Raw genomic sequence first — 13404 nt, forward strand, 5'->3', positions numbered from 1 at the left:
TTCCTAACTGCTTTTCTAGCTCACCCCTTTAGTACCTGCCGTTTTCTATAATGAGTAACTAGTGCCACCTGATGGCCAAACTATGAAGCATTTCCATTTTCCCTGTATCGAATTGTTCAGCTACTAGTTGGCCTATTATCTGCATAATTTTTATTCTGTTTTTCATTAAACCCAGACGACAATTTAAAACCATAAAGTAGAGCTACACTTCTCCCTTTCTTTGTTTTAACTTACAAATTAGTTTCTCTTCTACCTTCAGTTGTATGGCAAGGATGAATGTGTCTTGATTGTGCCCAAGAAATATAGTTTGGGATACATTTCATTCAGGGTTTTTTGGCATCACTTTAAATCCACTTGATGCTCTCAGTCCTTAGAAGAAAGATGATAAATTAATTCCCTGAATGAAGCCTACTCATATTTACCCATTTATACATAAGCGATGCTAATGGGTAGTATCTATATATGTAAAAGGCTAAGCGACTATCTGACCGTCCAACTGGTAGCTTGATGTGCACTGACCACCAGGAGGCAGACACTTAACACAGGAGCTGCCAAGCTGTGGTGACTTGGCAGCTGCGGTTCTCAGGTGATGCACCCGGAACCAGAGAGAAAGGAACCCGATTCCAGGGTGCGTCACCTGTGAACCACCCTCTCGCAATCCGGGACCCCTTGGGGGATGTCGGAGAGCCAGTTTTAGCTGGATCCCCGCAGGCCAGGCCAAGGGACCCCACCTGCCAGAGGGATCCCGCCCACTCCACAGACAACCTTTGACCCACGGTGCTGGCCCAGGTGCGGCTGGCCAGGGAGGGACCAAGGAAGGTTGGCTCCAGGGCGTGTCCAGCCCATCTCGCCCAGTCCAGCCTGCCAGCCACTTTCTAATTAATTTCTTTTCATTGTGCACGAATCTGTGCACTGGGGCACTAGCATTTATATAATCAATATGTTTGTGCAAATGGGCTGTATTGCTTATGTGCTTTCTAGGTCTTTCTGGGTTAAATTTTCTTTTCTTTTCTTTTTTTTTAGTTTTTTTTAAATTGATTTTTTACAGAGAGGAAGGGAGAGAGATAGAGAGTTAGAAATATCGATGAGAGAGAAACATCGATTAGCTGCCTCCTGCACATCTCCTACTGGGGATGTGCCCGCTACCCAGGTACGTGCCCTTGACCGGAATTGAACCCAGACCTTTCAGTCCGCAGGCCGATGCTCTATCCATTGAGCCAAACCGGTTTCGGCAGTTAAATTTTCTAATCAATATTTATTTCTTATCCTACAGTGAGTCCAGGCTTTCTTATTCGAGACCAGTTACTTTTCTTGAATTAGTTTCTTCCCTCCTATAGGGTCTCCTACTGAGCTGCTCCGTGCTCCTTAGCATGTTCTCCGCTTCCATGCTGCTCCGAGTGCTCTTCTTCCTGCTGTTTTGTCATTTTGTCACCTTCCTCTCCCCTCACCCTTCAGGATCTGAAACTAATGTCATTCCTGTATGAAGTCTTCTCTCATTTCCGTTTGTCCTTGATGGGTGTCTTTTTTTTCAAGCAAATTTTTCTTTATCCCTGGTATTATAGTTACTTGTGTATATAATGTCTCCCATATTAGACTGTAAGCTTTCTGAAAGGTGGGACCATTTTTATTTATCTTTGGCATTCCCAACAACACTTACGCCTGGATCTTTTACGTAACAGGTGTTTGCCAAAGGAATTTGATTTATGCAGAATTCTTTACAAATAAGTACAAAAGAAATATTTCTCATTTGAGTGGATTGGTTGACTCTACATAGGTTGCACTTAAACCTTTTGCATATGTTATTGTAAACCAAAATGTCCTTACACTTGCTCAAAATAAAGTGTATTTGGATGGGAGTGCGGAGACTGTATTTGGATTTTATTTGTTGTGTTCACAGTCTTTGCATCAATGAGTAGCCTTTGTAAAACTCCACGCCTATTGAAAAAGAACTCCAGCAATAGCATCCTTTTCTTTTGTAGTGCTCACGTGGACACAAACAATATGTAGTTTAAGCCGACAAGTCCCACATTGGTTGTTTTAGCAATAAATGTGGAGAGAGAAGACATGCTTAACATTTAGCTATGTTTTCCAGTTGAAATGGCATATCTAAGTATAACTCTGTAATGAAGAATGTGAACACTTTTTCCCATTTTACAATTTCATCTGTTTAATGTGTCATTATTGTGTAGGATGCTGAGATTTCAAATCTGTATAATTATGCAGACAGATGTCTTAGGAAACATATTTATTCATCAAGAGTACTTTTCAGCTTCCTTACAGAAACTGCCATAATCTAAAATTTATGACACCTAAAGTCCTTTGTCTAACAAGAGGCTATTATACACACTGTAGCTGAAATATTTTACTTTATTACTCTCCCTACAAAGATCTCATTTCTCTATGGTGATGCAGTGCTTTTCCAAAAGGGATGATGCATAACATATTCACACTTGTGGGCCCTGTGCTCACAGCATAGCAAATGAGACATTAAACGAATTGCCCATGATGAACTAGTTGAGAAGTTTCTTGAAGGCAAACATCTTGCATGCCTCCCACCATCACCCCTGGCTCACTGTTAGAAACAACTTCTTAACTTGAATTGCTTATGCAGATTATTCTTTTATCCCTTCTTGAGGAATTGATGTCACACTACCAGACAGAACAACATTCTTAGTTTACAAAACAAACAGGACAGCACCAGCAGTCAGAGGGTCTTCAGTACAATCTGGCTTGAGAGCAGTGTTCTGTGATGAGACCAGGATAGTCCCTGCTCCTGGATTCATAAGTCAGCCTATTCTGCCCTGGAGATTGGGACCAAGGAATACCATCCATTGCTGTTTGCTCCTGGGTTTCACAGAAGTGACCAAATGTTGCCACAGAGGCACATAGCAGTGTGAGTCCAGAGGGAGCTCATCCTTACTCCAAAAGGGACAGGAGTAGCTTTGACGGTGAGAGGAAGTCTTGCCACATGTCAGTCAGTCATTTTTATTCCATCCACAGAGATTCACGTAGAGGTTCAAGTGTGTTGCCTGAAATGATTTTTAATGGAGGGAACACTAATTTGGGTTTCACTACCAATATGCCTCTTTCATCTCTGCCCTACAAAAATTCCTTAAGCACCTGAACTGTATGTTCATCCATTTTCCAATTAGCGTGCATGCTAATCAGGGACAGCCAGAGGCTGCCTGGTATCCTGGGTGCATCTCAGGTCCTAAGTCTGCTCAGAATAGGGTACAGGTGTTACAGGTGTTTAACTTCCTTCCAAGGCAGGCTACTCACTTGACCTAATCTCCTTACTCAGGACCAAGGTTTACATTTTGAATTCAGTTTTAAGGACTGTACTTCATGATTGTTCTGATTTTGAACAAGGGGAGGAGGGGAGGAGGGTTTCTTGGCACTTCTGGAGGTTCTAAATCAGTCCCAGAGAACTAACTGATGTCTGTCTGTGACCTTTGCTTCACAGTGGTCTAGAATCATCCTTCCCCTGTAAAGAGAATTCTCAATTATGTGCTCACCTTCAGAAGCCTAGTTTCCTTTTGTCACCTATTTGACCCCTTTTACCCTCTTGGTCCATCCCCCTTCCCTTCTGGTCACCATCATTCTGTTGTCTGTATTTATAAGTTTGGTTCTTTTTGTTTATTTGTTTGATGCCACATATGAGTGAAATCATATAGTTCTTGTCCTTTTTGTCTGACTTATTTCACTTAGTATAATATTCTCAAGATCCATCCATGTTGTAGCAAATGGCAGCATTTCATCTTTTTTTATGGCTAAATAGTATTCTATTATATACATGTACCACATTTTCGTTATCCAATTATCCACTGAAGGACAGACGGGTTGTTTCCATGTCTTGGCTATGCTATATAATAAAAGCCCAGCGACTGAATGGCGGAACGACCAGAATGACCAGTCAACCAGTCGCTATGATGTGCACTGACCACCACGGGGCAGACACTCAACGCAGGAGCTGCCCCATGGTGGTCAGTACGCCCGCACAGTGGGAATGCCTCTCAGCTGACCAAGATGAGTGGTGCTCCCACAGTGGTCAATCCCCGCAGGCCACGCCCCCCACCAGTGCATGAATCCTGTGCACCGGGCCTCTACTTGTAAATAATGCTGCAGTGAATGTAAGGTTACATATATATTTTGGCCCATTTTTAATCAGTAGCTTGTTTTTTTCTTTGTTGTTGTTGAGTTTAAAGAGTTCTTTGTACATTTTGAATAACACTTTGATGTTTTACCAGATGTTTCTTTTGCAAACATTTTCTTCCTGTTTGTGGTTTGTCTTCTCATTATCTTGATCCATTGGTTTTTATAACTTAAAGTTGTTTTTCAGATAAGCAAGATAAGTTTCAAACATTAAGCCAGGTTGGTTGAGGAGTCAATGGAAAGTAAAGAAATGGGAGTGATAAGTAATAAGCTACTTTAGAAAACTTTTACTGAAGGATCAGAGAAGATAGGGGTGAAGGTAAGAGGACAGTTAAGGTTGGGAGAAATTTGTAGTTGGGAGAGATTTGGCAATGTTTCTGGACTAAGAGAAAGGAACCAATGCAATTGGAGAAAGTTCACAGCAGAGATGAGGCCTGATTGATGTAGAAAAATTCCAGCAAAAGCAGGAAAGAAGGATTACTAGAACTCAGGTATAGAGTTTAATTTAGGGTAAGAGGATAGACATTTTTTCCCTCCAAGATTGTGGGAGAGAAGTTAATACACCTAATAAAAGAAGAGTCACTATTTGCATAATTGGAGTACCCAAAGAAAAAGTGAGGGCAGAACACATTTTTAAAGGTATAAGTCAGAAAAAGTTTTCAAGAAAAAAATAGAACTTCAAGCTATGTATTTGAAACATGGTAGGGAAAACTGTTTCAGAATAGTCAACAACAAAACATATTCTAGTATAGTTACTCAACTGTAAAGAAAAGTAATCCTTTGGTGAATAGACATAAAGACCAAATCACTTACAGGGAGAAAAAAAATAGATTGGCTTCAAATTCTCTACAAAAGCCTCAGCTCCAGGTGGTAGTGAAGTAAGCTATAAGATCCTTAAGGAAAGAAGTTGTAAACCAATAATTTTATATTCACCATACCATTCTCAAATAAAAAAATCTACAAATGAATTTTGATAATAGAAAAAAAATACACTTCAAGCAATTTTGTTCTCATGATTCCTTTTGAGGAAACAACTAGAGGTTAAATTTGAACCAGTCAAGAAATCATAAAATTCTACAGCAAAGAACTGGAAATAAGCATTGACTGCATTTAATTCTAAAAATAAGACAAAAACTCATGTAACATTAGGTATCAAACCAAGTGTAAATATCCTGGAAATGTAGTAATGATCCAGCTAACAAAAATAGGAGTCAAGAATGAAAGGTGAAAGGTAAGTTGTATGACTTATACTAGGGAATAAGATCTATCATTTAAGCAATTTAAACATACTTTTTGGTACTAGTATAAACACTAACAAAGATAATATCAATAAATATCAGAGAATGTGAGAAAAGAGGGAAGAGAAAATAAATTTTGTTACTATTCAGAATAGGAAACTTACAGACACTATCTAAAATAGAACTAACAATAAGGGTATTATATAAAGTTGTCATTATAATGGTACACAAAGAAAAAAACCTACATATCAGAAGTACCTACACACACACACACACACACACACACACACACACACACACACACAAAATGGACTATATCATTAAAAACTTAAGAGAAATTATAAAAAAACCCAAAATAAAATCATATGACAACTAATACCAAACACATAAATCAATGCATATAAATGGCCTAAGCCTACCTTAATAAAGGATAAAGAACTTCAGGTTGTATCACATAGCAAAGATCAAGCCTGCACTGTATGCAAGACATACATCTAAAACGGTAATGCAGAAGGGTTGAATTCAAATAAATATACGAAAATAAATTAGGGGTCCAGCCTAAAATCAGACAAGTTGAAATTCAAGGGGAAAACTTTAAACAGTGCAGGGAAGGGCACTTAATTAGGCAAAAGTCAGTAGTTCACAGTGAAGATGTATCAATTACAAATCTCTCACTCCAGTTAATGTAGTGTTGAGTTCCATAAAGCAAAACCTACAAATAATGCATGGAAAAAGAGACAATAATACTAGTAATAAGAAACTTCAATGCAGCTGAAGAAGGGGATGAAGAAACTTTTAAAGTACTAACAGAGAAAGATCTCAAGGATGGATATATATATATATATATATATATATATATATATATATATACTCCTTAAGTAAAAAAGCAAGATACAGACTATGTATATAAATGCTACCATTTTTCCCTACCTCAAAAAAGTGGGGACAATTTATTTATATATGCTTGTATACAATGTGCAAACAAATCTCTGGAAATATAAACAAAAAAGGAGCAACAGTGGTTATTTGTTAGAGGAATGTGAACTGGACAGATGGAGAATGGAGTAGTAAGGAAACTTAAAAAATAGACTTAAAAATATATGTTGTTCCATGTGAATATATTATCTATATAAACATCTAAAAAGAAATTATACTACAGAGGCATAGAAGATAAAGCAATTTTCCCTTGGGGAATTGGGAGATGTATTTAGAATGTATTAAATTTGAACTGAGACTTGAAGGATGAGTGAACTCTCTAAAACAGGGGTCCTCAAACTTTTTAAACAGAGGGCCAGTTCACTGTCCCTCAGACCGTTGGAGGGCCGGACTATAGTTTAAAAAAAAACTATGAACAAACTCCTATGCACACTGCACATATCTTATTTTGAAGTAAAAAAAAACAAAACACAGGAACAAATACAGTACTTGTATTTGCATGTGGCCCACGGGCCGTAGTTTGAGGACCCCTGCTCTAAAAAATGGAAAAGATTGGGAAGTTATTACAGGCAAAGGAAATAGGTTATACCAGTGATGGTGAACCTATGACACGCGTGTCAGAGGTGACACGCAAACTCATTTTTGGTTGATTTTTCTTTGTTAAATGGCATTTAAATATATACAATAAATATCAAAAATATAAATCTTTGTTTTACTATGGTTGAAAATATCAAAAAATTTCTGTATGTGACACGGCACCAGAGTTAAGTTAGGGTTTTTCAAAATGCTGACACGCTGAGCTCAAAAGGTTCGCTATCACAAAAGCATGAGAACATAAAAGTCAACCTGGGAAATAGGGATTGGGGACTGAGTCTGTGAGGGCAACAGGGGGCATCAGAGGGGTGGAAAATGGCTAAGAAGAGGAATTTAAAAGTTTAGGCAACAGTCATTGGAAAGCTGATTGTTACGTTATGGTAGGTGCTGTTTGGTTCCATTTAAGGGACTTGAATGTATGGGCCATTCCATATGCTCAGTGCTGTAGAAATGAGACTCTGTCTGCTAGGCTGGTGGTTCTCAGTCCTGACTGCATATAGAGTCACGTGGAGCGTTCCATAAAATGCTGACTCTAGGCACCCCCACTCCACACAATTCATTGAGAATTCTAGGGCTTAAGAACATGGAATCGGTAGTTTTCTCTAAACACTTACCAGGTGATTCTAATTACATGCATTTAATTTTGAGAATGTCATCTACCCCCACCCTTCCTCCTCCTCTTCCATATTTTAATAAAGAGAATAATATTGTATAGAAAGTGGTTGTGACATAGGTCTAGAAAAGTCTCTGAACTAGAAGCAAGAAAATGGGAGATTATAGAAAATAGTTCAATCAGAAATGATAAAAGCCTTTAAAAAGTATGGTTATTTACCCTAGCCAGTTGCTAAGTGGTTAGAGCAGTTAGATTCTGGTCAGGGCATGTACCAGGAGGAGGCAAGATTTGATGTGTCTCTCACATGATGTTTCTCTTTCTCTGTCTCTGCCACTCCCTTCCACTCTCTCTAAAAATCAATGGAAAAATATTTTTGGGTGAGGATTAACAACAACATCAACAAAAAGTATGGTTATTTGAGGCCAGTGTAAAGTTTTGAATTTAAAATATATTTAAGTGGAGAAATCCACAAGGCTTGATCACTGATTAGGTGGGAGGGATTGAGAGTGATGATCAGCCAAAGATAACCTAGCTTGGATGGCTGGGTGTATGGTGATGTCATTAGTCGAAAGAGGAATCCACTGCTGGGCTGGTGTGGCTCAGTGGTTGAGTGTTGACCTAAGAACCGGAAGGTCACAGTTTGATTCCTGATCAGGATATATGCCTGGGTTGCAGGCTCGATTCCCAATGTGGAGTGTGCAGGAGGCAGCCGATCAATGATTCTCTATCATTGATGTTTCTCTCCCTTTCCCTCTCTCTTCTTTTCTGAAATCAATAAAAATACATTTAAAAAAAAGAAAGGGGAATGCTCTAGGAAGTACTGGTTGGGGGTGAGTGTAGGTAGAGGCAAAATAGTGGATTCAGTTTTGGAAGGATTGCCTTGAAGATATCTGGAATTTATAAGATGCACCAAGGGGCATTTGGATCTGAGCAAAGAGGAAAAGGCACTATTTAAAAATCGCTGCATTCCATCCACATCTAAAAAATTTTCTGCAGAGAACAGATCTCACCCTTAATCAGAGTCAGGACCAATTTGGGGGATAGGTACATATAAGAGCAATGTAAATATCCTGTCTTAGAGAATCTGGACCGAGCTGATACTGCAATGGAACAGTAAGAGATGATGGGCACACTGAAAGGAGGTGCAAGTGGTCCCCTTCTCAGGGTTCCAACCCGAGGGGAGTGAAGCTGGGCCTGGGGTGCAGAGCCTGCGTTGTTCTTTATGTTCTCTCTGTGTATTTCATTAGTGTCTCATCATTTTAGGGTAATGATCAGCACGGCCAATTTAGCGTAAAAGGTGCTTCTTTTTCAGGGAGAGCAAATGCTTCCTCTCCCTCTAGCCCTGCCTCTGCTTGCAAGGCAGCAGCTGGATGAGGGGGATAAGGCAGCATCCAGCGAGGAGGGATAAAGCCACTCTACCCTCAAAAGTCCCTTGAAGCTCAGGCCTGGAGCTCTGACCTAGACGGAGCTATTGCTGAAGGTCAGAATGCATTCCAGATGCTGGGACCTCAGAGTAGGGAACCCAGGGTCTCTGAAAGGGGAGAGAGTCCTGGGGAGATGGTGTTTGATGCAGGGGCACCCTGACCTTGCTCATGAGACATTTGATCTATAATGTTTCAACAGCCATCGGGTTCTCTTTTACCATCCAGTCCCCACTAATCAGAACATCTGAACTGGAAGGGAACCCTTAAGTAATGATCAATTATCGGTGAGGATATGCAATCTTGAAACTTCTAAGAAGTGAAGAATATTGAATTATTGTAATATGCCAATTGCAAGTTATTTGTTACTCACATTTGTCTAATGACTTTTTCCATAATAGCTTCAGTTTATACCAAAAAGCAGGATTGCTGAGTCCACTACCATCTGCCGAATTTCAGCATCTAAGGTGAGTGATTAAAGTAGGATTGAGCCATTTGTGTGATGTTTTTCATATAAAGGATAAGACTTATCAAGGGCCAAATGTCATCATGGTTTATGAGCTTCAAAAAGTGAAGCACTCTGGGAGGAGGGAAATAAAGGGGGGTAAATGGGAGATTATCTGTAATATTGTCAACAACAAAAGATATATTAAAAAAGTGGCCCTAACCGGTTTGGCTCAGTGGATAGAGTGTCGGCCTGCGGACTGAAGGGTCCCAGGTTCGATTCCGGTCAGGGGCATGTACCTTGGTTGCGGGCACATCCCCAGTGGGAGTTGTGCAGGAGGCAGCTGATCGATGTTTCTCTCTCATCGATGTTTCTGGCTCTCTATCCCTCTCCCTTCCTCTCTATATAAAATCAATAAAATATATTTTTTTAAAAAAAGTGAAGCACTAATGAATTCTTTTAAAACTGTCACCATTTTTCTTATTAGGGTGATATTAATAAGAAAAAATGTTTATTAGGAAAACACAGAAAATAAAATATAAATAAGAAAATTTAAATCATGTATTGTCTTACTTCCTAGAGCTGATGACCATTTAATATATTTTAATATATTTCTTTCCAATATTTTCAATGGATATATATGATACATATATTTATATATTTAATATGAAGAGAGAGACTATCTGGATATATTTGCCTAGAAATATGTTATATGTGTAATTTCTACATTGTTTCTTATGTTTGCTAAATGTCATATCCTATATAATAAAACCCTAATATGCAAATTGACCAAACAATGGAACGACCAATTGCTATGTCACACACTGACCACCAAGGGGCAGATGCTTAATGCAGGAGCCCTATGGTTGTCAGTGCGCTCCCACAGGGGGAGTGTCACTCAGCCAGAAGCCGGGCTCACAGCTGGCGAGCGCAGAAGCAGTGGTGGGAGCCTCTCCTGCCTCTGTGGCAGCACTAAGGACCCCTCAGGGGTTGTCCACAGGCAGACATCCCCCAAGGGGTCCCAGACTGCGAGAGGGTGCAGGCTGGGCTGAGGGACCCCCCCCCCCCAGTGCATAAATGTCATGCACTGGGCCTCTAGTTGTATTATATTTCTCAAATTATTTTATCTAAAATTTAAAATGTAGAGGGAAAATTTATAAATCTTTACATAAAGCTTTCAGTTATACCATCACACAGAAAACATGGAAAATTATAATTTTAGTTCACATTTGTTAACAGGCAGATTATGGGATTGATAAACCCCAGCCAACATTTAGATAAGCAGATTATTTATATATATATATATATGCACCAGGGAGCCAAAGGCAAGTAAATCTCTGTTGGAAGGAATCAAGAAGCACACTGTTCTCAATTTGGGGTCTTCTGAATCCTCAAAATTAGATTTGTTGACTCAGCCCAGCTCTATTGATTCTGAATGAGCCATTATAGTGGTATACATTTGCTAAAGTCTGTTTCTAAGCTTCTGCTTTTTAAGGTTTTTATTAGTAATAAATATCACCTAGTATTGTAAGGTTTTTAGAAAAATGGTGCTTAATGAGAAATAAGCTGACTACTAAAAAATAAAAACATATCCTTTGTTGTTTAAGGAAAAAACAAAACCTCGGAAAATCAGGCCTTCGGGTTATGACTTGAAGCATGAGTCTCTTGCATCCTTTGAGCTCCCGGCCGCCCAAAGAAGCTGGAAGAGCAACACGGAAGGGACGGACTCTGATGTGGAGTTCGTTTCAGAGACTAAAGTGATGAAGTCTACAAGGAAGAAGGCAGAGCCACAGCAGAGACATTCAGCAGCCCTCCCAGAAAAGGTCAGGCTCACTGAGAGATCCCAGGTGTGTTTTTTCTCTGCTTAGTCGCCAAATGTGTAGTGTTCTTCTTCTCTGGAAATAGCAGGTGATAAAGGTTTTGCTTCATTTTCACATTTTTAAAGCACTCTAATTAAAGCATACACATTATAATCTCAGTTTCCTGGACAAGGTTCCAATTTCTATTTTTTCTTCTGTGTTCTCTCTTTTGGAGGAAAAGTCAGATTGCTAATATCAGCACATCAGCAAAATGTGTGGAGCGCTCAACCAACTGAAAGGCCCCCAAAGGATATGCCTGTATTTAAGAGACATTTTCATATTGGATGCTCATCTAAACTAATAAAAGAGAAAAATGGTAATTGGCGTACGACGATACCTTTTCATTGGCTAATCAGGGCTATATGCAAATTAACTGCCAACTATGATTGGCAGTTAACTGCCAACTATGATTGGCAGTTAACTGCCAACTAAGATTGGCAGTTAACTGCCAACAAGATGGCGGTTAATTTGCATATGTAGGCACAATGCAGGGAGGCGAAAGGGAAAGCAGGAAGATGCCCCCTGCCACTGACAGTGATCGGAAACCCAGGGGGGAGCTAAGAGCTGGGGGGCAGGGCAAAGGCGGCCCTGGGGCCGCCTTTGCCCTGCCCCCCAGCCATGATCAGAGAATCAGGCGCCTTTGCCGCCCTGGCCAGTGATAGCAGGAAGTAGGGGTGGAGCCAGCGATGGGAGCTGGACACGGTTGGTCGAAGCTGGCAGTCCCGGGAGCTAGGGGTCCCTTGCCTGGGCCTAAAGCGGAGCCCACGATCGCGGGGCTGCTGCCGCTGCGGGTCCCCGCTGCCCAAGCCGGACGCCTCAGGCCTGGTCAAGGGGCCGATCCGGTGATTGGTGATCGGAGGGTGATGAGGGTCAACTCCTCTGGCCGAGGCATCAGGCCTGGGTGGGGGGCTGAGCCGGGGATTGGGGGGATATGATGGTCCCCTTGCCCAGGCCTGAAGCCTGGGTCAGAGGCGTCAGGCTTGGGCGGGGGGTGGAGCAAGCGATCAGAGGGAGATGGGAGTCCCCTGCCCAGGCATGATTCCTGGGCCAGAGGCCTCAGGCCTGGGCGGGGGCCAGAGCCAGTGATCGGGGGGAGATGGGGGTCCCCTGTCCAAGCCTGACACCTCTGGCGGAGGCGTTAGACCTGGGCAAGGGGCCGATCAGGCGATCGGAGGGTGATGGGGGTCTACACCTCTGGCTGAGGCATCAGGCCTGGGCAAGGGGCAGAGCCAGCAATCGGAGGGGTCTGGGGGTCCCCTGCCCAGGCCTGATGCCTGGGCCAGAGGCATCAGGCCTGGGCGGGGGCCAGAGCCAGTGATGGGGGGAAATGAGGGTCCCCTGCCCAGGCCTGACACCTCTGTCAGAGGCGTCAGGCCTGGGCAAGGGGCCGATCCTGCGATTGGAGGGTGATGGGGGTCAACGCCTGAGGGCTCCCAGTATGTGAGAGGGGGCAGGCTTTGCTGAGGGACACTCCCCCCCACATACACCCAGTGCACGAATTTCGTGCACCGGGCCCCTAGTATAGGATAAACCTGTAGACTTGAGGGTTTTGCATCCAATGCTTTACAGCAAAAATGCTTAGCCAAATTCTATAATAGTTACCCTTGTAGTCATGGTTCCGGGAAAATGGGATATAGTTTCAATAGTACAACTAAGTGTTGAGACTGATTTTAATAAATGTTCTACCTGAGAATGTCTATGTATCCAAATTAGTTTCTTTTCTTTTTAAAAGTTATTTAAATATGTTTTTATTGATTTTAGAGAGAGAGGAAGGGAGAGGGAAAGAGAAACATCAATGAGAGAGAAACATCGATCTGCTGCCTCCTGCAGGCGCCCCTTGCTGGCACCCCCTACTAGAGATCAAGGCCACAACCCAGGCATGTGCCCTGACCAGGACTCGAACCAGCAGCCTCTCAGTGCATGGGATGATGCTCAACCACTGAGTCACACCAGCCAGTGAGAGTTTCTTTCTTTTAAAAGAATCGCTGTACTTTCATTCTTACAATGTTACCTTTACTTAAGTCCTTTTTGAGAATTAGCCCTCAGATTCAGTTTATAATAATGACAGTGCCCAAAACTCAGTGTGCCAGACACAGTGCTAAATTATTACAGACATTATTATCTCACTACCATTTTAAATCCTTTA

The 13404-nt window shown here is 41.5% G+C and overlaps 1 protein-coding gene across 1 annotated transcript in view; it reads left to right on the forward strand.

Annotated features, from left to right (window-relative positions):
• The window catches only part of MORC1 (MORC family CW-type zinc finger 1), a 145704-nt gene that overhangs the window by 81258 nt on the left and 51042 nt on the right, over nucleotides 1-13404 (forward strand). Inside the window, exons 18-20 of the mRNA XM_059686177.1 lie at nucleotides 9356-9421; nucleotides 11007-11248; nucleotides 11434-11464. Coding sequence (XP_059542160.1) covers nucleotides 9356-9421; nucleotides 11007-11248; nucleotides 11434-11464 — 339 coding nt within the window. The remainder of the gene's footprint in view (nucleotides 1-9355; nucleotides 9422-11006; nucleotides 11249-11433; nucleotides 11465-13404) is intronic.

The sequence above is a fragment of the Myotis daubentonii genome, chromosome 3 (assembly GCF_963259705.1).
Source record: "Myotis daubentonii chromosome 3, mMyoDau2.1, whole genome shotgun sequence".
Taxonomy (NCBI): domain Eukaryota; kingdom Metazoa; phylum Chordata; class Mammalia; order Chiroptera; family Vespertilionidae; genus Myotis; species Myotis daubentonii.